Consider the following 25,975-nt stretch of genomic DNA (forward strand, 5'->3'; position numbering starts at 1 on the left):
CTTCATTTTCATGTCACCATTTGGGGTTAATTCACCTAGAAATATTGGTGAAATAAACGTCGCAGAGATAAAATAGCCTCTACTCTCTTTTAAGTTTATTTTATTTTTTCTTCAAAGTAACATGGGCGCAAGCACATCATCTGCGTTGCAACGGCCAGATACGCGATGGGTATGTGTACGCAGGCATTGTTCTGTTGCGTATCATCTGTAGATACGCAAGATAAAATTTATACGCAAGATAAAATCTAAAATTTTATCTGAGAGATAAAATCTCATCTCAGAATACCAATTTCATTTTAAGAGATAAAATTAAATATTTTAAAGATAAAATGACCTCAGAATACCACCCCAGGCCGCCGTGATACCATGGCAACTGATCGCTTCGTTACTCTATAAATAGGAATTATGCCCATGTTATTGGAAACAACATGAGAGCAAAAGCTCAACAGGATATTGTCCACCAATATTACAATTGCAGGAAAAATATCTGCTGTGACCCTGCATGTTTCAATTGTTTTTTTTTTCTATTTATCCTGAATTGAGGTACTTGATTGTCCATAAAAATATCAAAAGATACAAGTCTTTACATCAACAAAATTCATATATCACACAACAATATTTTATTTAAAAAAATACATCAAATACAGTAAAAATATGTTACTTACACTACCAGTCACAATTCCTCGGCCTGCTGTCACCCGTCGAGAACCAGAGAACAATATATTCAGTGGACTGAATCCATTGTTTTCCGGCTCCAACAGCGGACCAAAAAACCACGACCAGTAGTGTATTCACTCAAAGTAAAAACGCATCTACATTAGATCTTTTGTGATTATACTTCAAACTTATCTGGAATCTTATTTCTGCTTTCAAATCTTTCAATAGATAGTTTCCATGTAACACATGCTTCTTTTCATCATTACATTCTTCGACATAATTCTTATATACAATATATTGGCTATAAGTAAGGATGAAATTGACGAGTTTTGTTTTTCGGTTGCCTATATCACATCCTATAATAATAATAATCGTTTTTTCATTTATATCAATATCAGGTCAAAACTATTCCGAATAAGACACGAAACTATTTTCCAAAATATCCTGACTTTTTTTCCATGTCGATAAAAAAATGACATATAGTTTCTTTGCGATCGCAAGTACGACATAAATAACCATTCGTAATTCCCCATTTGCATAAATTGTCTTTACTGGGCAATATTCTGTGAAAAAGTTTAAAATTAAATTGTTTATTTTTATTTTCATTAATTTGCTGAAATGTTTCAATTATTGATGAAGACGACGAGTTGACGACGATGATGTCTAAATGAGGTCCGGATTCATTCACGACAGTTTTCATAGATGCCCCGAGATTCCACACTTAGTTTGATAACGTTATGGATGAACTTATATTGAGCCTGAAAAAAAGGAACATAAATTAAATTAGCAAAAATTATACATGACTTAGAAGCCTTCAAAATGGATGGGACAATCAAAATAAATAGGCATAGCTTCCCTTTGCATTGGTTATATAAAATGTTTAATATGGTCTAAAAATTAAAATTAGTAAGATGATTACATTTTATTGTTTATTATATTTATTTGGAAGCCACTGAAAACAGATTTTCTATGTAGTGCCTGCACTCATCAAATAAACAGTGAATTATATCTTGTATCTTGTCTTGTTTGTTTCATGATTTAAATAGTGACGAATATCTTTATGACAGTATCAATTAGAATGTTGGCATATAGACAATTTAAATGATACTATTATTCTAGTCTGCAAGCCGCTTAATACAAAAGTGCCTGCATCTGGTCTAAGTTTTTTTTAATGGTAACACACACAAGGAACAAGTGGAGCGCCTTTGACAGTTCCGACTTTTCGCTGTGCAGCGCAGACGGACTTTACGGTATATTGATTTTGGAAGAGACTTTTGGGCCCGTCGTAAAACACTGTCCTTCAATGCAAGTTGTGTGACATGAGATTTTTTTTTCGTTTCGCATCTGCCACGGACACATTCAATCTGCCTTTCGTGTGCAAAATTCTGGTTGCTACTATGGTTACAGAGATATATCCGATTTCGGACGACTTTCCAGAGCCACATTTGGTTCTTCCCAGAGCTCGAGAGGCCGCCGGGCCCGGGGGGCCACTTCCATTCACGAGTGGATACCATGCGCGACCATGGGGTCTCGAAAAGCACCCTAAACACGTAATTTCCATATTCTGAAAGTGCACCCCTTAACAAGTATTGGCGTGTGAAACCCTACCCTTAACAAGTATTTGAAACAAAACGATACTCTTGGCAAATATTCCCTGAAATGAACCCCTAACCAAGTACAGGAATGTTTTATTGTTACGGGTCCTTCGGTCGTCGGCTTTACTTTTTTTGGTTTAGTACGACCCCACTTTCTACACCTCGCGCAAATCGGACTCTAAACACGTAGTGTTGGGGCAAAAAGGACATCCTTTATAAAACATTTTGATCTTGTTTTATCATCCCCGCAAATTCGACCCTAAACACGTAATTTTTCTAGCGAAATAGATACCCTTTTTTCATTATTTTTGTGTTTTTGACACCCTTATCACGTTACGTACGTAACGTGCCCTATCGTGAAAAAGACATCCTTTTTACGTGTTTTTTTGGTCGCGCATGGTATCCACTCGTCAATGTAAGTGGCCCCCCCGGGGGGCCACTTCCATTCACGAGTGGATACCATGCGCGACCATGGGGTCTCGAAAAGCACCCTAAACACGTAATTTCCATTTTCTGAAAATGCACCCCTTAACAAGTATTGGCGTGTGAAACCCTACCCTTAACAAGTATGGGAAACAAAACGATACTCTTGGAAAATATTCCCTGAAATGAACCCCTAAACAAGTACAGGAATGTTTTGTTGTTACGGGTCCTTCGGTCGTCGCGGCTTTACCTTATTTGGTTTAGTACGACCCCACCTTCTACACCTCGCGCAAATCGGACCCTAAACACGAAGTTTTGGGGCAAAAAGGACATCCTTTATAAAACATTTTAATTTTGTATATCATCCCAGCATATTCGACCCCAAACACGTATTTTCCTAACGAAATAGATACCCTTTTTTCATTATTTTTGTGTTTTGGACACCCTTATCACGTTACGTACGTAACGTGCCCTATCGTGAAAAAGACATCCTTTTTACGTGTTTTTTTGGTCGCGCATGGTATCCACTCGCCAATGTAAGTGGCCCCCCCGGGATTGACACACTGTCACAATGAAGCCCCAAACAAAATTTTCCGACGGCAAAACATGCAAATATCAAAGTGAAGAATTGAATGGGTATGCCAATCTCTTACCAACGTTGCAACTGCGCCAGGTCGAATTGCCCTCAGTGCCTTACATTCTTCAAAGACGTCAATCAGTTTCTCAACCTTCAGTCGCTCCAAGACAGACGAGAGAGCACAGAATGTCCCTGTAGTCCCTTCACCATCCCTAAAGCAATTGACATAACCATGGAGATTGAAGAATAATACAAAATGCCGGGACAAAATGATATATTGTCAAGTCCAATTGAACTCGGTCTTTACACTTCAATGAAAACGGGTAAAATAACACAACTACTGCTCCTTACAGTGTTTGAAGATGTCGAAACCAGGAATCGAAAATCCAATTAGATGGATAAAAGGTAAAATTCTGAAGGAAAACAAATCAGCAAGGGGAATGGATGCATATACGCGTGGGATAGTCGGTGGTGTATTGTGTGACGTCATCAATGAGACTGTTTCTTACCACCATGACCACGCTTTAACTATATTCAGAGGGCTGAGAAGGGTCTCGAAAATTGCATTTCTCGCTTTTCCATGACATCTATAAGACTAATTAGTGACTATTATTTGTGTATAACAATACAAGACCATTCCATTCATGTAGCTTGCCTATAATTTGGCCTATCACTATCGTGAATTTTCTTCGGGTGGCAACTTAAGTCGAAGTGACAAAATAATACGCCTGCCACTGACGACATTCTCATTCATTTAATCAAGAAGTCAATGATTGTAGAAAATATAGGCCCTATGTAATGGAATTTCTACATGTAAACATTTTCCCGGTGTAAGCCTGTCAGGGAATTTAATTGTGTTCTTTCTTTTATCAGTATCTCACTCTCACATGTAGTTCCTTTTTCGGTTTTGTTGTCCCCCACTAAAAACTAAACTTATTGATAGCCATCGAACACGGTCCTTACGTGCAATGAACTAGGATTGGCGCATCCTCAGCATTGGTGTCATTCCATGCCGTTGCCCTACGATGAAGCTCCATGAAAGAGATTGCAGAAGTACATACTTCAGATTCCATCGGCCATGTCGTAAGCTGGAGTTGGTACACAGTGTGAACTAGAGACTGCAATGGACGATCATGAGAATAATTTTACCCTAAAAACTTGACAAATACATTAAAAAAAAAGAAAACTATGTAAAATTAGTCCAAATTCAACAGGAATGCATACAAAGATTATTAATTAAATTTCATAAAAGGGAATGATATCGCGGTTTCTAAATTAGTTTTGTTGAAGTGTCACATATGTTATTCGAAACATTTTTGGCCCTACAGCGCAATTATATCTAACAGGGGCCGCGGGGCTGGGGGCGGCTTCAGCCCCCCCCCCACTTTTTTCCAAAACCGTGTAAAAAAAAACTTAAAAATGCCCATATGATTGTGATTTTTTTCCATGGTCAGCCCCCCCCCCCACTTTGGAAACCGTTCCGCGACCCCTGTGAGTAACATGACCGTGTTTCTAGCAAAACAATACAAACATAATTGAAAATCCCTGCATTATACATCATTAGTGTGCTTTCGATCTTGTACCAGGAAGTCAGCAGACCGTGGCCATACCATACTCGAGCTACGTTTCCATTCTGTTCTAATTTAAAGCCTTTTCGTTCGCGCTATCGTGTCTTACGTTTCGTCAGAGGGTTGTAGGACAATTACCCCCTGGACAACTACTCCCGGACAATTATTCCCGGACAACTACCTCCTGAGGAAAACCACCCCCGAAGAATGTTACCCTATGGACACATACCCTAGGAAAATTACCCCCGGAAATCCCCCCCCCCTCCTCTCTGGCATCGATGTTAGAATCAAGCGGGACCCATCTTGGCAGATGGTACAGGTTTTCGACTCAATATTTTCTGCCTTATCTTATCCTAATAACTTTTTCTTTCTCTTTTATATCGCTCTTTCACCTATCCTCTCTCTCTTCCACTTTCTTCTTTTTTTTTATATATATTTTCTTTCTTTTCATCCCCTTTCCTTCCTTTTTTTTGGTTTAGCGGCACCTTCTACGGCATGAAAAAAATGGGGGGGGGGGGTGCTTGCGCCCAAAACCTCCAGTTTAGCTTCGCATATCTGCAGATTGAACTAAGGCCCTGTCACATATAGGCGACGCACGAGGGGCGCATGGCCCACGTGTTGAATTTTGGCAGTTTGGGTCAATGCGTTGTATACTCACTAGACATGCGCCATTATTTATTAAGGTTCGACGAGCGTAATGTATTCGACGCTCTTCGCTTGTGCGTCGTGATTTCTTTAGCGTGCTCAAAATTATGCGCAGAGTTCGACGCATGACGTCGCCAAACATTCGCAATGCGCGCTAGACCAAAGCTATAGGCGTACGCTGAGCCTATACGTTGAGTATCCGTCCCAAGTTCGGCGGCTGATTTCGAACGAACAACTGGCGCACCTATAACGTGCTTCCAACGAACACGCAACGAATATGAACGAGTTGAACGAGTGCTGAACGTGTCTCTGACGCACGTAGACATAGGGCATATAAGTGGATCCGGCACCATCTCCTCATCACTTCTCCTCCAGCCTTCGAAAGAACCACCTCGGAAGATGGATGGTCCTGACACTCAATTGAAATAACATCAGCATAACCTAATGGCACTGACTATTCACCAACTACAAGTCTCCAGAAGAAGAAAGAAAAAAAGTCAACGAAGTTACTGGGTCTCTGTCGCTGGCAGCAATACTTCCAGCAGGGAAGGAAAAAAGCAGAGGAATCTTATCAAGCACTGGATCAACTTTCGATGACGGTGCCGTTCCATGGCAGGACAGAAAGATGTAGACAATATTTATGTGAACAGTTCGGGCAGCTTTAATCATACAGAGTTGTGATTGGATGATGGTTGATTAATGCTTTGTACTATTTCATTCCATACTATTTATTTGACAAGCATGCACTTGCAAACATATATAATTATACGCACGCGCACACACACTCGCTAACAACGCAAATACATTAGAACACAAATCTACACACACTTTTCTCCTACATGTGTCTATTCTTAGCTTTTTTCATATTTCCCCTCTTTTTACTTTTTGGCTCTTCTTTGTAAATTAGTAAGAATATTATGTATAGTGATAATATTCAAATCTGCCGGCAAACTTGTGTTTTCCCTGCCTGATAAATTGACACTGATTTGAATATGAAATCTTTTCAAACTTTTTTTCTTTGGTAGTGTAAGAAAATATATTTTCTTAATAACATAGTAACATTTCTACAAATGTATACATTGATTTATAGTTTTTTTTTTTTTTTTTTTTTTTTTTTTACTGGATATCCCGTGTTTTTTACCAAATGTGTTCTAATGTACTTCTGCTCCTATCAATTCCTATTCTTTATCTTTTTCTTATTATTCATATCCTCTCTTTAATTATGTAATTATATTTTGTAATTATAGATCAGATCTATTTCAAGAACTAAATGTATTCACGTTTTTATATTTCCATTTCATTGATTATTATGTCGACTTGTATATTGTGTAAATCCAACTTGCATGTTGGAGAAGAATAAGTTTAATAAACACATTTTAATGTAGTTTTACAAGATGCTGTATTTATTCAATGCACTAATTGTTTTTTTTATTAAACGCCTTGCAAAGTTAAATTATTTACACCCCATCCATTTTTTTATAGGGAGGAAGGAAGGGGGAGGGATACACAACCGAAATGGAATAAACTAGAATCATTATAAGTGTTTTCTTTTTTAGCATTTATATAACATAAAATCTTTGTCTTGATCTTTTGCATTCAATTTCTATTTCATTAACTTGACAAGTCCCCTTCATGATTAACCCATTCAACTCAAGTTTTAGTTTCGATTGTATGTTTACGATAGTTACTAAAATAGTTTTCATTGTTTATTGGTATGATTTGAAGCTATTCCGGTAATGGCCAATCAATAGTTAAAACGAACAAAAATGAAGAAAAAAGAGTTTCAAGCACTGAAACTTGAATTGAGCGACTTGTTCAAGAGGGGTAGTTTACATAATCTACTGCACATTAAACAAAACGTGTTATGAGAAGGAAAAAATCAATCGATTTAAGGTGAAATAAACATGTTGCTATGTTCAATAACCAACGATTTCTTTTTTTGACATTTTTGTAATCTTAAAATCGAATACAAAGCATATTGTTTAATAGTTGAAATGAGAGGTTGATAACAGTCATTTACCAAGATTTGTATTACCACATGTTTTCAATCAACACTGTCCACGTGAGAAATGGTCAAACACAAAGCATATTATTTCAATTAAACATATGAAATAACCAAATTTCTATTGCTATTTATTTTTAACTTTAAAAACGGATGAATACAAAACACATTATTTTTACGTTAAAACGATTCAATAACTAACCCTTTTCTCTATCAACAATCACTTTTTAACAATGAAACGGAATAATACAAAACGTTTCGTGTAAAAGCAATCATTTATCACCACTTTTTTAAGACTTGTTTTCAATCTTTTATACAACTCATTTGTGAGAAATAACATTAAACAATGTAAAAAGTTCAAAAATATGTACTTACACTGCCGAGTGGCTCTGGTCTGTGGTACACTATCTTTTGAAGAAAGTGGAACTTCTTCAATGTCCAGAGCTCACTTTCTATAAACAAGTGGAATGCCTCTGGCCGTCTCACCTGCATCACGCGATTCAACATAGCAGCAGTGCTGACTTTGAAAACTATTATAACTCGCACACGATGTTCAGTGATACTATGGTTACTCTTATTTCCACGTTTTATGAACTAGACCAATACACTTACAGAGGATATGATGGTTATTAAACAAATACCCCCAATGTGGCCAAAATTCATTGACATCACATGACCTTTGACCTTGATCATGTGACCTGATACTTGATTACTCTTATGTCCAAGTGTCAAAAGTCAGATCAATAAACTTGCAAAATTATGATGGTAATTCAACAGATACCCCATTACAGATAAAGTTAATTGACCTTTGACCTTGGTCATGTGACCTAAAATGCGCACAGGATGTTCAGTGATACTTGATTACTCTTATGTCCAAGTTTTATGAATCAGATCCATAAACGTTCAAAGTTATGATGGTAATTCAACAGATACACTCAATTCGGCCAAAGTTCATTGACCTTTGACCTTGGTCATGTGACCTGAAATGCGCATAAGATGTTCAGTGATACTTGATTACACTAATTATTTAAGTTTAACGAACTAGACCAATAAACTTTCAAAGTTATGATGGTAATTCAACAGATAACCCCAATTCGGCCAAAGTTCATTGACCCTAAATGACCTTTGACCTTAATCATGAGACCTGAAACTTGCATAAAATGTTCAGTGATGCTTGATTACTATTATGTCCAAATTTCATGAATCAGATCCATAAACTTTCAAATTTATGATGGGAATTCAACAGATACCCCCAAATTGGCCAAAGTTCATTGACCCTAAATGACCTTTGACCTTGGTCATGTGACATGAAACTCTGATAAGATGTTCAGTAATACTTGATTAACCTTATGGCCAAGTTTCATGAACTAGGTCTACATACTTTATAAGTTATGATGTCTTTCCAAAAACTTAACCTTAGGTTAAGATTTAATGTTGACGTCGCCGCCGTCGGAAAAGCGGCGCCTATAGTCTCACTGTGCTATGCAGGTGAGACAAAAATACCTGTTGCCCAGACTTAAGTATCTCTTCTAGTTGCGTGAAGTTGTCCCTCATGCCCCCGAACCAACCTTGCAGATGAGATACCTCCTTGGACATGGTTTCCGCCTGCTTCTGCCACGCTGCGTTCTTCAGATCTGGTCTCCTGTAGTTCATAACTTTTTTGTTCCATAGCATCTCGTGTTCCTCCAAGGCGACCATGAATTCCTCCTCCTCATCGGACAGCTTGCTGGCCCTTTTTTTTCCTCTTCCTGCCTTTCTTTGGAAGGATCTCTGCGACTGACGACACATGCGATGCCAGTGATACATGGCTGTCTACGGACCGACTATGCGAATGAGTGGGGGAGCGTTGAGGGGATGAGGTAAGGATTGAGCATCCACCACGTCACCATGCTCAACGGCAACATCAAGGTCTGGACTGGGCTGGCGATGGTCCAGGTTGGGAGTAAGCTCATGATCCAGGCTGGTCTCTCGATGATCCGGGTTGGGAATAAGCTCATGGTCTTGGCTTGGCTGTTGAGTGTCTGGATTGGGGTTGGGAAGCCCTTTGTTGCCTCTGCGGCCCCACGACCTTTTCCTTAACGGCGAACACCAGTCATTGTCTTTGTTGCCAAGATGCAAGGATGAAAAATTGGGATGTAGGCCTACATTTATCACTACACGAGGCTCTTTTTAGTTTTGCAGCCACAGTCACGTGACTGGAAGTTTTCGGTCACGGGCTGCGCGTTGAACGCGCAGTGCATGCGCTAGCCATTCGTTCAACACGCTCGCAATACGTGATGCATTAGTTGGGAAGTTTTGTATATGCGCTCTGCATGTACTGTATGGTCAATAAGCGCCCAGTATGCGCGTTAGTAATATGTTCTGTATTCGATGCAAGTTCGCTAGCCTTTCACAAATTCTGACAGGAGTTGAGCGCACAACGACGCACTGGTCCTTTTTTCCAATTTTCTATGCGCGGGTCGTACGTGCGTCGGGCTATATGTGACCGGGCCTTGCGTTCGATTGATTCCAACATACTTGATACCGAGTAATTCTTCCGTCAAACGTACGGCCGTCATATGACCCTGTGCTCTCCCTTAGTCGGGGGGGGGGGGTAATATTCCTCTGAGGGTAATTGTTCCAGGGGGTAATTGTCCTCGAAGGTACTTGTCCGGGGGTAATTGTCCAGGGGGGTAATTGTCTGGGGGTAATTGTCCTTGAGGGGGGGGGGTAATTGTCCAGGGGTAGTTGTCAGGAGAGGTGATTGTCCGGGGAGTAATTGTCCTCAGGGGTAAATTTCTGGGGGTGATTATCAGGGGGTAATTGTCCTCGGGGTGATTGTCCTTGTGGGGGTAATTGTTCGTGGGTAGTCGCCAACGGGTGATTGTCCTAGGGGTAGTTTCCTGATACGACGTGGGTCTAGTGCAAAGAAATTGCCGCTCTGCGTTGCAGATCGGAGCGGACGTCATTTGCTCGATGACTGTCTCAGATTTGGAGAGATTTTAGGAGTTCCGCATGCGCAGATCGATTTTCGCCACAAATTACCGTCATAGATTTCTCCCGTCGCAGGTCTAAAGCACGCTAATAACACATCGTAAATATAAAATCTGTGGAAATTCGAGCTATCATGGAGCTACCTACCTTGGTTGAAGTGTTTTGGAGTTCCATAGACCTACATGATAATCCATCATAATGTTTCTCATTGACGAATGTGATCATGAAAGGACCGTATGTGACTTCACTTTGAGATGCGTCTGGCCAGTATTTTGCCATTGACTAGAGAAAAAAAATAGATAAATTTAAGCTTATTCATAAATAACAGGCCTATATGTATCTGAAAATATACTTTGACTCACACAAAATAAGTGGATCTATATATCAAATATCTAAGGCCTATGCTATTATCCTGGAAAATAAATCAAACAAAAAAAGCCATGTTAAAATACATGTAAATCTCCGCCTGGTATTTTATTGAATTTCAATTGTATTTTCGTAAGTAAATGAAATTATGGCCTAAGCCTATATCATCAAAGTATGTCTTACACTATAAAACACATACTTTTTTTACATTCCAATGTAAATATTGTGAATATGGTCATTACTTATACATCAAAATGTATTTGAAAGGGAAATATACCATACTGAAAACTTACTGAAATGTTGCGCTTTACCTATTTTACCTGACAAATATCCCAACAATTGGAAATAAGTTTACCAAAGAACAGAGCATTTTGTAATTGCATTCTGCGTATGAATGATGTCATTTGAGATAGCCTTTTAAATTCACTCACATAATTGTGATGTGATGACTATTCAAACATAAAAAAAATCTTTCAACATCTACTGAAGAGCAACAAAATGTTCCCACTGGTTGGTGTCTGACAGTTGCCATGGCAACCCAGATAGCCAATGTTCCAAATGTGGACAATGAAACGATTTCCAAGTTTGATCAATGATGCTATTCTAGTCACCGGGTCTATGCCTCGTCCTCGTTTCTTTACAAGAATTTTGACAACCACCTAATATCATGTCAGGAAAGCTTACGCAACACCCATTTGAAAAGTGTTTGAGTTTATCCTAAAAATGAGAAAACTTGTTAACCATGGTTAACTAGCTAACTGCATATTCAACTAGGTCTTATTATCTCGAGTAGGCATGTGTGATGATACGTACCTGATCCTCTGAGGCCATACCGTTGAGCATTACAATAGTAGAAATCTTGTAATCAAAGATCAATCGCCAGAAGTCAACAACAGTATCTGGGAGAGGGGTCTGAGTACCAATGAACATGTCCTTTTTGGTGTATCCCTAGACAAGTGCAAGATTTATTTGTTGTATCATAACAATTCTCTAAGACAGTGGAAAGGGAAGCATCCATATTGAAATTACTTTAAAGGAACTAAAGGAATCAATTGATGTTCATACAGTCTATCAAAAGTTGGTCTAATTCCTAGATAGTAAAATACCACATGGACTAAACCCATTTGATCCATTATTAATTTGGTATAATTGTTAATTGTCTACACTACACGTGGTCTGACACCCATGTTGCCTAATTCTCATTGGTCTGTATTCTGGACTCAGGTTTAACTCAGACAATGGTCTCACTCTGTGCTAAAATTATGGGAAGCTAAATATGTAAACATTTTGTTTACATATTACCCTGTTGAAAAAAAACCCTGATTTTTGCAGAAGGCAATAACAGAATAATTCTGTAATTTAACAGAACAGGTCTGTTTAAAACGGGGAAAAGGGTGGTTTCTTAAAGGACATTTGTAAGGTTCCATACACTAAATACCAATTTCCTGTAAGATTACGCAATCTGGTAAATTACAGATTTTCTCGAGACTCTGCTGCAGGAACTTATTTTATTCTAACGATAAACTTTCTAACAGTATATGTTCCTTATATTACAATGCCCTTTCTAAGTCTTTGATGGTGAAGAAAACTAACTTATTCATCTTTCACAAGCAAATAAAATCATGTAAGAATGAATTGAGAGTCAAATTAGCTGATGCATTGAACCTCTACTGTTAAGGATTAATGCAGCTATTGGCGATGGTTTACGATTTTTTTAACGTTCCGCTCGCCGACCTTAACCTCAAGTCTTGCGCATCTTTTGAGACCACATTTTGAAGAATAAAAGCCGATCTAATAACGTTAAACAACATTCATTGTCTCGAATGAGTAAGCGCAGACTTCTTTGCAAACTGCCTTGATTTTGGTTTGAAATAATGATGACAATTGGTGACATAATTGGGTCCGTGAACAAAATTGACACAGCAATTTAAGTCATAAACTTACTGGAAGGAAAGATGCGTTTATATAGTTGCTACCATCCTCCACCTCTGTAATAAGAAACGGTCGATGTTTGTCCACTGATAAAAAAACAACAATAAATTGATGTGTGTACTGTTACAATTTTATTTCTAAGCTAGACCATGTAGACCTTATATTTCGAAAAAAAAAAACATAAGCATCTACAAGACACTGAATGTTTGCTCATTTTTTTAATGCTTTGTTTGTTGGTTCATTTACTTTGTCGCGTATCGTTGTAAAAAATAATTACTTGAAGAATAAAATTAATTGCTTTCCAATTCAACAAATGATTGAATGAATCATTAAACTTTAGTACCATCTACCGGCAAATTTTCCTTTCGTTGGTCGATAACAAACACAAACGAATACAAAGGAAATTAAATTTACAATGAGATGGCAAATATCACTCAATAACATGTCAGCAGATATAATCAACTTCATTTAAACACAGGATAAATGTCTTGTTACAAATCTTCGAAGATGCATGAATAAATCATGATTAATTTTACAAAAAAATCACTAACGTTTACTATGAAAGTGGAGCCACAGCATGACAATTATGTGAGGATGTCATTCACATTGTTGAAATGCTCAAATCCAACAGCGTGATGAGAATTCAACACTGTCGACAATGAGTGCGCTCACAGTGTGTTCACTGTGTGACTGTTCATATAGTTTGTTCACAGAGTAGACTATGTGAAAATTGTGATTCACACTGTTAGAATGCTCACATTCAACAGTGTGAAGATACGTCCACACTATATGGAAACCTCCACAGTGTGACTGTTCACAGTGTGTTCACATATTGGACTATGTGGAAATTTTTATTCACCTTGTTAGAATGCTAATATTCAGTTTTCATATTGGTTATTAAACAAAATGTGTATGTAGATGAATTTATATTTATAAGGTATAATTATCTTTTGAAATTTGTTTTTAAAATGATGAACCCTGTGGAAGAGAAAACAACTATGTCAACACATTGTTATGAAAATTATATTTCACTCTGTGGTTAAGTCACTGTGTGTAATTATTCACAATAAATCACAGCCCCTCACATGTAATGAGCTATAGCAGACCGGTTAAATAAAAAAAATGATATAACAGTTGGGACTAACTTGGTATCTTGTCAATGTATCTGTTCTTAGGGACATTCAACGGGTTGGTGGCATCCTTCTGTTCATCCTCTCTTGGAATGGTGTTAAACAAATGAAGGATCTGCAGGAAACAAACAGTATTTAACAAGAACAAAATACTCTTTTGGCACATTCTGACGAAGAGGCCACCGGATACCTTCAATATGTGACATATTTTTCCTTTGTTGTTTTACACCAACATGAAACTCTGATACAAAAAGTCTAAATTTGTTTTCAGTAGCGTTCATGGTTTAGCATTAGGTCTATATCTCTTTGAAGTTGGGATTGAATAAAATGGGCTACTGCGAAAGTAGAATATACGCGAGAAGTGTGCAGTAAAGCTGTCCATAAATTTACGAACGACTTAACGCACGGCTGGAAAATGTTCTTAGGCGCTAATATCTGCATAGGGATAAATACTTTAGCACATACTCATGATTTCTTTAAATAACTTTCTCATAAATTTATGAGTAAGGTAACAAAATCAAATATAACTTACTTGGAACTGCTCTTGTAGCACAGTACATCCTTTAACAGGATCAGGAGTTAGGAGGTAAGGGTATCGCTTGAGGTAAAGCTCTTGAGCTACGCTGGTATCACCACAGACGAAGGTTTCTAACAAGGCTTTATAGATGAACTGATATTGCTCCTGGAATTAGACGGGGTGTTGTTTTAAATGGTAAGTAGTAGCGTTAGTAAATAAATTAAGACTGATATGTCAACATGACTGTCATTTGAATATCACCAAATTCTTTGTTCTAAACCGGGAATGGAGACTCAGTGGTAAAGTTCACAACCCATAAACTGGAGGTCGTGGGGTGGATCTGCAAGACAGACCCATACCAATCGTGTAGGAAAGTGCCTGAGCTTTTGTCCTTAATTATTTACTATTAATATTCATCTTGATACTGTATTGTGTGAATCACCGATGAACAATAACTTGTGATGATTAGCATATATATCCCCCGGATATATCCTTCTGTATTTCTGGGACATTGATTCCGATGCAGTCTCAATAAGACTGCCGTACTTTGGCAAAAGGAAGCGAGTTACAAGAGTGTCATTGTTGTAAATGAGCAATGCGTGTTCGTCATTTACATCGGCATCATCAATGCAATATAACAGCAGCATATTTTCTTCAATATCTTTCCATAGAACAATCATTTCTTCCCAAATTTTTGCCTGCACATGCAACATACAAAGGGTGTTTTAGAAACAATTATGCTCCTTGAGCACTCTACAGAGTGGATTTTGCGCTTGACAAGTCACATAATTATTATTATCATCATCAACTCAAATTTGACTAATGTGGCACTTGCTTCCTTTTGCCAAAGTTGGGCAGAATAATTGAAAGACAAGACTTTTTGTATTGACATCGTCATTCAGACTCACTGCTACTTGAACCATCTTAATCCGATTATTCCTCATGCTCATGATGAAATTGTAGACATCTATGGCATTCTCTGCCTCAGCCTGATCCAACATTGCATCTAGTGTGATGAAGGTTCCTGTGCGTCCACCAGTACTGTAAAATAATGATATAAAACACATAATTGATCTACTTAGATCAGTAAATCTACAGTAGAGAGACTCTAATGCGTGATGCATGAAGTATGTCATGTTGTTCATATGAATAAAGAAACGGGGAAAAATAAAAATCTAATTCGCGCACACACTTTCAAGATATCTGTGACTGAAAATTATTTAGTCTCCTGGGTAGTCTAATAGTATCATACCTAATATATGGAATAGCATTGGGAATGCGTTACCAGTTACTTTATTTTTCACCTGTCTTAAGCACTAATAGTCATTTTATGTTTAATTTTTTTAGTACTTCAGTTTTACAACATATCACAGATGCAGGTGACGAATCGGACCTTGCATCACATATTTGTGGACATTAGACAAAATGGGTCATATGGAATATAAACCACGTGGTTAGTAGAATTGGACGTACTGTAAACCAGTCGCAACTGACCCTTTGGAACAATTTAACGACCTCAGTGATGGTGTGTTTCATAAGATATTGTATATGAATCTTTGTCATTTGATGAACCATCTTCTCAAAACCATGATAAGTGATCATAGATCACCACTATTTATTTGAGATTGGCCACGTGTGCAAGCACAACCAATCAATAAGTGGGGGCGTCGTGGTCCAGCTATTATGATTCTCTTCTTTCAATCTGAGGGATGTGGGTTCAATTCCCAGCCAGTTTGTGTTTTGCTTCAGCAAGATATTTACCCACAATGTGCTGCACTCAACCCAAGGTGAGGTGAGAAGAAATTCCTTGAATTGCTTCAGCGCCTATGTGGCAGCACAGCTGAAGCAGGGGTAATAGCAGCACTTCGTATCCTCAGACAAAAAGCGCTTAATAAATCCAGCTATTATCATTATTTCATTATTATCATCATATCATTAGCATGGTTAGGATCCGATTTGAAAGCTTGTAGAATGCATAGAAAGTATTACCTGCAATGAACAACGATTGGTCCTGAACTACTTGTGTGGTGTTGGTTGACTAACTTGATGAATTTCATGAGAGGTGTGGTATACTTTGGTACACCCATGTCAGGCCATGAGGTATAGTGGTATTGGACAACTTCACGGATGTTATCATCAAACTGCAAAATAATGTACACTTTTACTTTTGCTATGAAGAATTAATGATAGTTTCTATTACTGTCATACTGCAAAAACTGCGGTGTTGATTTAACACCAGCCTGGAATCTATATATGTCCACACCAGAGAAGTATTGAATTAACACCAGCTTGGAATCAAACCGCTGCTGTTTTAATACTAATTGGTGTTGTATAAATATCTATCTGGTGTTAGACTAATACCAAAACCGGTGTTGTTTAACACTTCTCTGGTGAGGACATAATATAGATCCCCGGCTGGTGTTAAATCAACACCGGAATTTTTGCAGTGCACGATTCGTGCCACGATTGAAACCGTTGCACACATTGTAGAGCAATGGTCGTGGTCGTATCAGATCTTATCAGATCTCCAAATGATAATTGTGGCATTTCGTTTTGATTGTAGAAACAAACGTGGACGGATGATTTTTTTTTGTGTGTGAGATCGCTTCAATGCAAATCATAATGGATCGCACGACTGGGAATGAGGCATCAACGCACAAACTTTGTCTTTTTATGATGATTTTCTAATATCACTTGTAGACTTACACTTCACTTCACATCTTTAGAACAATCAAGAATTTTACAATTCTTTGAAAGATTGTTCGTGTCACATGTAGAAAACATTTCTTTGTGACACAAGTCATGAAACTACTAAAATAAGACAGAAGATGAAATATATTTTGTTAACAGCAACAAAATCAACTAATAATACTCACCTTTAGATTATATTTCCTGACCGTGTAATGTGTGTTTACTTCAGTACTATCTAGGGCAACAGTAATTTTTCCATACACCATTTTTTTGTCTGGCCAGTACTTTTCACACTTTTTCTATAAGAATAGAGAAATATACAGCAGAATTAGATATAAAAAACATTATTCAACCAAGATTACAGCATTACTATGGTTTACGATTATATCTGATGCACATTATAAAAATTATGCTCTCACACACACAAAAAATAACTCTCACCCACGAGCCATATATCAGCCTCACATTCACGAACTCATACACTTTCACCGCCACACGCACATACACTACCCAATAACACCAATATACACCCCCATATCGTAACTCCAATGCACAAACACACACCCACACGCACCCACACACCCTCTCACACAAAGTGACGTTCCTCCTGTGGATAACTGCGTAACTGTAATGGAATGGATTTGTTTCTACTTCTATGTATGCATTAGATGAACTAAAACTTCTTGAATGAAAAATAGGAGAAAATAACCTTATCATTCTCTACCAAGTTGGTCAGCATGACAATCTTGCAACAGTCCTCCTCCCATACCATTCGCCAGAAATCCCGAACCGATGCCGCGTTGGGTCCTGCATGTACAAGATTTAAGTTCTCATATTCAAGGCAATATGATAAATTCAGCAATACTATCATATTGCTAAGATAAAGTTTTTAAACAATATTAACCCTGAAGAGACAGCCCCCCTGTTGCACCCACAAATGTAATAACGCCCACAAATGTAATAACACTTTACCCACAAATGTAATAACGCCCACAAATGTAATAACACTTTACCCACAAATGTAAGATTTTTTCATCGCCCACAAATGTAATAATGACTTTACCCACAAGTGTTATAAATTTGAAGGGATTTTTGGCGAATCCGTTCTAAACTAAAATCCTATAGTAATGCGTTCATATAGCACAAAAGTGCAGTCTTTTTTTCAGACCGGGTTAATAAAACAAAGTACAAGTCCAAAGTCTTTTTTCCAGACCCGGTTTTCAAAAATTATAATATAAATCCAAAGTCTTTTCTCCAGACCCGGTTGTTTAAAAAAATATAATAAAAGTCCAAAGTCTTTTTTTTCCAGACCCGGTTGTTTCAAAAATTGTGATATAAGTCCAAAGTCTTTTTTCCAGACCCGGTTGTTTCAAAAATTATAATATAAATCCAAAGTCTTTTTTCCAGACCCGGTTGTTTCAAGAATTTTGATAAGTCCAAAGTCTTTTTCCAGACCCAGTTATTTCCAAATTTATAATATAAGTCCAAACTAAGATACGGTAATGATATTCCTGTGGAAAAAATGGGAATCGAGCTTAGGCTTTTCTCCAGACCCAGATAATTAAAACTGGTGGAATTAATGTCTTTGTTGTTGTTTCAACTTATACGGTGTATATTGTGAATATGTGCACTAAGAGTAAATTGAGAATCAAGCGTAGTCTTTTCTCCAGACCCGGTTACCTGTTATTTAAACATTATGAATAACAGTTTAAAAACAGTATAAAGACCCCATAATCTTATTAATGCTGGATATAGCGTAGTCTTTCAGCCCGACCATTTTTTTCTTCAAAAAAAAACGCTAATGGTAAGAATTAAAAAAAATCAAAGTCTAAGACCCAAACAAACCTTCAACCTAAGAACCTGTTTTAAAAGAGGTTTAGAGTGTTGTCTTTATTCCATACCTAAAACAGTTACGAAAAAAAAATCTTCTAACATAAGACCTTATATAATTTTTTATACACCAGGACCAAGATGCAAAACAGTAATTTTATCTCTGATCTTGTGAACCTGTTTAAATATGTGTGAATAAATAAATAAATAAATAATATTCTTATTCTCGTGGAATAACACGAGTTTTAGAACGTACTCTTTCCTCCAGACCCGGCTATTAAAAAAAGTAACTGAAAAACTTCAAATCTAAGACCAAATTTCCAAAGTTTCACCCAGTAAAAATATGTCTTTATTTAAATAATACTACTACCCATACAAAACATTGTAATAACGCGTGGGTAAAGCAGACATCCTTTCTCCAGACTTGGTTACTATTTGAAAAATAAAATAGTTTTTACAAATATTCTAAAACGAATACTCAATAATCTAATTACTGTGGAACAACATGAAGACTGATTGTCGAAGATCGACTTTCCTCCAGACACAATTATTTCAGGAATAAAAAATCAATAAAACTCAACCCCCCAACAACGAATCTAAGAACCAACAATCCTCCAAATTAAGACCATGCATGTAGAAAAGCACATGTTTAGAGCGTTGTCTTTATTCCAGATCCGGTGATTTAAAAATGATTTAAACAATCCTAAAAACAAAAGACTCGTATTCTTATTCTTGTGGAATAAAACGAGTATTATGCTTAGTCTTTCGTCTGGACCTGGTTATTTAAAACATAAAGAAATATTGAAAAAAAATGACAGCTGAGACCAATCTTCAAAATTAAACCCACTTAAAATGCTTGGGCTTAGAGTGTTGTCTTTACCCCTCACCGACGTATATTATAACTTTTGAAACGGCCGGGTCTGAAAAAAAGACTTTGGACTTGCATTATAATTTTTGAATTAACTGGGTCTGGAAAAAAGACTTTGGACGTATATTATAATTTTGAAACAACCGGGTCTGGTAAAAAGACTTTGGACGTATATTATAATTTTGAAAACCGGGTCTGGAAAAAGACTTGGACTTGTACTGTATATTTCATTAACCGGGTCTGGAAAAAAGACTTTGAACTTTTGTGCTATGTGAAGGCATTACTATAGGATATTAGTTTAGAACGAATTCGCCAAAAATCACTTCAAATTAATTACATTTGTGGGTAAAGTCATTATTACATTTGTTGGTAAAGTGCATTATTACATTTGTGGGTAAAGTGTTATTACATTTGTGGGCGTTATTACATTTGTGGGTAAAGTGTTATTACATTTGTGGGCGATCAAAAATTATTACATTTGTGGGTAAAGTGTTATTACATTTGTGGGCGATTATTACTACCCCCCGGCCCTCGACATTTTTCGTTATAAATTAGCAACGCGAAAAAAAATCGTGTCGCGGCGATTCCTGACCTTTTTCTATCAAGTCTAGCGCAACTTTTAGTTTAATACCAGATTTGTGATGCGAGGTACATGTTTGCGAAATTACACAACATTTCGAAAGTGCATGCAGATCAAAACTAACTCAAAAACGTGAATTTGTGTACAAATCCAATGCAAATAATGTTTCTAGCCAACTAAATTTATGCCTCATTATTATTATTTTTAATGATTAAACTCTTCTTGTTTATGGTCAGAATAAGGTCCCCAACGATTTCATTAAATCAAAATAAACACAAAAACAAGATACATAAATTAATAAAAAAATAAAAATAAAATACATCAGAGAATTGTGACAAAATTTTCTTTTAAAGTATATTTGATCAATATATTATACACTGTCAGTGAATAAATGAAGTACTTTAGTCCTTTAGTAGTGTTGATTTTAGGCATAAATTAGCCTAATTTATTCGTAATGAGCTTTTTTTCGAAGAATTTGATTGTACAGATTTACTAGATTATCCTTGGGTAACGCGCTTATTGATTTTCGTTGCAATTGCACGGAGGATGTAAGTGGATGGGGGGGGGGGGGGATTCAGCCCACTGTCTTGATACAGGCATCAAAATTAGCCCAGCCTTTTTGGTGTGAGACTAAACCTGTCTAAAAGAACAAGAGAAACTGAAGGGGTGACTATTAAACGAAAAAATCTTAATGATTTTTGGTCAATACCTTTTTCATTCTATAATCCCCTTTTCCTTGCAAATATTTAGATAACATCACAGTCAATAAGACAATTTCCCTTTCTGCAATAAGACTTTCCTCTTTCTGGTCTCATTGTCAGAAACATAAAATTACACTCTAATATCTGGGGATTGTTTCATGGCAGTTTTCCGCGGAGGAAAGTTGTTATGCTTTGAGGATAACCGTACAACTACAAAGAAGAGAGTGATCTGAGAAGTATGTATCAATTTTGATGATAATACTGTTATGTAGTCTACTGTTGTGGTATTACCAGGAGAAGGCTTATACTCAGTTCTCTTGCACTTTTCATGGATAAATTTAAAGCAGATACGAACCAAAAGCGCCATCTCGAGTCCTCAACTACTCATATGTGGCCAGTTTCCTGATCCATAATGCTAGTGTAGTCTAGTAATATAGACCCACTTGATTGATAAAATGCTTATTAACTATTCAATACATTTATACCGAAATAATTATGTTACCTGGTAGCAAAACAATAACTTTTCCTCTTAAAACATTTTCGTTTCTCCATACAAATACAATTTATTCTCTGTAGATATCTCAAAACGTATATTTTAAGACTGTATTTTTAACACACAGTCAATGAGAGACCACACACAGTTTGCTCCCCCTTTAAATTAACAATTTTGTCATGTACTTGTTGTGAACGCAATAATCATATAGCTCCATGATATAATCACCTTGGGCAGCAATGTACTTTCTGGAATAATTGTATCCCTGTAGAATAAATCAAATTTGTGATAAAAAAAGTAAAGCGGTATACATAAAACTACATCAATTTTATAGATACAAATATGACCCTGTCTAGCTATAATGGAAGATGACATAGAAGCAATAGTGACGCCAATTATTGTATAAACACACAGTGTATAAAATATACATGCAATCATGATCGATTTCCTTCGAATATTTTAGTTCTAATACACACACATTCTCACCCACACACGCACCCACCCACACCTATACTCTTTTCAACATAGTTTCCTTTTTTTAAGATTTCATCAAAAATCAAAAACATAAATTCAAGGTAAGTAATTACAGTTTATAAAACGTCATTTTGTGTTTAAAAAATCTACAAAAAATATACCAACAACTGAAGAAATGATGATGGAATGAAATGCTTAAAATATACTGTATACCATGATACCAAACACACATATTACAGGCCGGAATTCACTTTTACCTGCTTAAACAAATCCTCTTTTTTTATCGTCATAATGCTCTTACTTGATAGCAATAATGATTTTATTTAAATGGTAACCTTTTGTATAAGATCGTTTAGCAGCAAGTGCAGATGAAATAAAAATTATAACGCAAAACCTAATGACATAAATTATCGTAATAAGACATTTATGAAAAACATTTCGAAACATGAGATAATAACATACCTTGCAGAATAGATAGATTTGAAATGTATATTTTTTAGTATATATACTTACGTCAATGAAGTTCGCATTGATGTAGTCTGAATGAGGATCATTATCAAGGAGGGGCAATTTGACTCTAGAGTGGTCATCTAAAAAGGTAAAAGAATTCAATCTTGATGATACAAAGCAAAATATGGGAATGAACAGGAAGCCTTACAGAAGTAATCGATTTATATTGTCAGGTATGAGTAACTTTTCTTGCCGCAGACTTGTGGATAGCTTGTGCTATTTTTTCATTTATCGTTATGGTAAACCAAAACTAATTGTAGATAAATCATGACTGAGAACAAACGCATGAATTATTTTTTTTCAGGAGTGGGTTTATCCTCTTGATTTTGAATTTTCAATATCTTTCTCTTCAGCTTTTAGTTATGCCTCGGTGAGAACTATGATTCCCATATGAAGTTAGAAATATGTCTAATTTAATCTAAGGCTCCTCAGAACAGGATGGCCATTTCCATACATTCACCGATAATACTACATCTTGACTGAGTATACACACATATATAATAATAATATATGTATTAATATATATTATTAAAACGAAAATGCAATCACAATCCCTGTATTTCCAGAGTACCCCGCCGGAAAAGAAATCTGACAGTCCCACAGTTCGTCCAGTATGTTCACAGTGTGGAACACAACGTAAAACCATCTTTACACTCTGTTTTAAATTTAGACATTGTAAAAGTGTAAAAAGCAGTTTTACATCGCCTGCTATGTAAGCACTCTGTAAACTCCCAATCTGTAGAGTGAAGAGATGTACGCGCTGGGAAATTATTGCCAAACTGTTGTTAGATTTGAGCGTTTTAACAGTGAATCACATCTCCACACTGTTTACACGCCTTGTGACACTACTCTTTCCAAAAGAGTGTGCCTAACCCGGGGGCCACTTCCATTGACGAGTGGATACCATGCGCGACCATGGGGTCTCGAAAAGCACCCTAAACACGTATTTTCCATATTCTGAAAATGCATCCCTTAAAGTGATTGATTAACAATGGTTTGACTTTAAAAAAATCTGAGCTAGACATGCTAGTGATATGTTACAAAAATGAAGCCCAGAAAAAATTGCGTTCGAAAATAATTATTTAGTGCTTCAAAAATTGAAATATAAAGTGACCGGAAACACCATCTTAATTTCATCCCATACACTTATGTGTACTATTTAAGCGTCTAAGACACCTATTTACAAAATCGGGATTTGCCTTGTAGTTTTAGCTTTTCATTCTCAATAATGGTTGTTTTCAGGGTTTATTAGTTCTAATACATGCACTTGTACACATGTTTCATCTTGGTTTGAGAATTTTTTAAATCGGCTGCTCACAAAGTTAAACAATACCTTTTAAAAGTATTGGCGTCTCAAACCCTACCATTAACAAGTATTAGAAACAAAACGATACTCTTGGCAAGTATTCCTTGAAATGAACCCCTAAACAAGTACAGCGATATATTGTTGTCACGGGTCCGTCGGTCGTCGGTTTTTGTCTCACCTGCGAAGCAAAGTGAGACTAAAGGCGCCGCTTTTCCGACGGCGGCGGCGGCGTCAACATCAAATCTTAACCTGAGGTTAAGTTTTTGAAATGACATCATAACTTAGAAAGTATATGGACCTAGTTCATGAAACTTGGCCATAAGGTTAATCAAGTATTACTGAACATCCTATTAGAGTTTCATGTCACATGACCAAGGTCAAAGGTCATTTAGGGTCAATGAACTTAGACCATGTTGGAGGAATCAACATCGAAATCTTAACCTGTGGTTAAGTTTTTGAAATGTCATCATAACTTAGAAAATATATGGACCTAGTTCATGAAACTTGGACATAAGGTTAATCAAGTATCACTGAACATCCTGCATGAGTTTCACGTCACATGACCAAGGTCAAAGGTCATTTAGGGTCAATGAACTTTGGCCGAATTGGGGATATCTGTTGAATTCCCATCATAACTTTGAAAGTTTATGTATCTGATTCATGAAACTTGGACATAATAGTAATCAAGCATCACTGAAAATTTTGTGCAAGTTTCAGGTCTCATGATTAAGGTCAAAGGTCATTTAGGGTCAATGAACTTTGGCCGAATTGGGGGTATCTGTTGAATTACCATCATAACTTTGAAAGTTTATTGGTCTAGTTCATTAAACTTGGACATTAGAGTAATCAAGTATCACTGAACATCCTGTGCACGTTTCAGGTCACATGACCAAGGTCAAAGGTCAATGAACTTTGGCCGAATCGGGTGTATCTGTTGAATTACCATCATAACTTTGAAAGTTTATGGATCTGATTCATGAAACTTGTACATAAGAGTAATCAAGTATCACTGAACATCCTGTTCGAGTTTCAGGTGACATGATCAAGGTCAAAGGTCATGTAAGGTCAATGAACTTTGGCCATGTTGGGGTTTTTTGTTGAATAACCATCATATCTCTGTAAGTTTATTGGTCTAGTTCATAAAAAGTGGACATAAGAGTAACCATGTATCACTGAACATGTTGTGCGAGTTAGAGTAGTATTCAAAGTCAGCACTGCTGCTACATTGAACTGCGTGATGCAGGTGAGACGGCCAGAGGCATTCCACTTGTTACCTTTACACACCATTTGGTTTCATACGGCCCCACCTTCCACAACTCGTGCAAATAGGACTCTAAACACGTAGTGTTGGGGGAAAAAAGACATCCTTTATAAAACATTTTAATTTTGTTTTAATATCCCCGAAAATTTGACCCTAGACACGTAGCTCTCCTAGTGAAATAGATACCCCTTTTTCATTGTTTTTGTCTTTTTACACCCTTATCACGTTACGTACGTAACGTGCCCTATTGTGAAAAAGACATCCTTTTACGTGTTTTTTTTGGTCGCGCATGGTATCCACTCGTCAATGTAAGTGCCCCCCCCGGGGTGCCATAATGGGCGTTTTGATACGTTTGTGAGGTATTATGTGAGAGGGTGAAAAGGAGTGTGTGTGGGTGATAATGTAAGAATACTATGGAACTTTATGGGTAAGGTAAAATAACTGTATATATTTGTGAAAGGGGAAAGGGCACGGAGTGTAACCACGTTGCATGTTATTGCAGTTTAAGTAATTGGAATATCAAAGTGTGTGACCTTCGCGTTCATGGCTACCGTTCTCAAATGCAAGACACAAAGTAAAATTAGAATTATAAATAGGCATATTTACAGGCAATGATGTTCCGGTATCTGTTCTTCTGTGTGTTTCCGTTTCTTTTTGCCACGTTCCAAGGGTGCAACTGCCCAGCCGGAATGGTCTTGTGTTGAAAAAAAAAGAAAATGGAAAACAACAGTGATGATTTTTTTTTCAGAGATTAAAAATCATTTCTACCACTACATTTATAACTCTTGAAGCACTTCATTCGAAATTGTATAGACCGGAATAAATGACACAGGTAATGATAATAATCATTAATGTTACTTTTAGATATGCCAAATT

The 25,975-nt window shown here is 36.9% G+C and overlaps 1 protein-coding gene across 1 annotated transcript; it reads right to left on the reverse strand.

The window, feature by feature from the left end:
* Positions 1 to 310: 310 nt before the first annotated feature.
* Positions 311 to 25,948, reverse strand: LOC121424242 (receptor-type tyrosine-protein phosphatase T-like). Its single transcript, XM_041619850.1, has 16 exons — positions 25,928 to 25,948; positions 25,706 to 25,793; positions 22,536 to 22,612; positions 21,777 to 21,813; positions 17,786 to 17,883; positions 17,262 to 17,375; positions 16,375 to 16,526; positions 15,294 to 15,426; positions 14,401 to 14,550; positions 13,884 to 13,983; positions 12,751 to 12,824; positions 11,620 to 11,754; positions 10,588 to 10,722; positions 4,216 to 4,370; positions 3,329 to 3,464; positions 311 to 1,415 (listed from the first exon to the last, which is right to left on the reverse strand). Exons 1-16 carry the CDS (start codon positions 25,946 to 25,948, stop codon positions 1,338 to 1,340), a joined length of 1,683 nt encoding a protein of 560 aa, XP_041475784.1. The 3' UTR covers positions 311 to 1,337.
* Positions 25,949 to 25,975: the final 27 nt, after the last annotated feature.

This window comes from Lytechinus variegatus, chromosome 11, assembly GCF_018143015.1.
Source record: "Lytechinus variegatus isolate NC3 chromosome 11, Lvar_3.0, whole genome shotgun sequence".
In the NCBI taxonomy this organism is placed as follows: Eukaryota; Metazoa; Echinodermata; class Echinoidea; order Temnopleuroida; family Toxopneustidae; genus Lytechinus; species Lytechinus variegatus.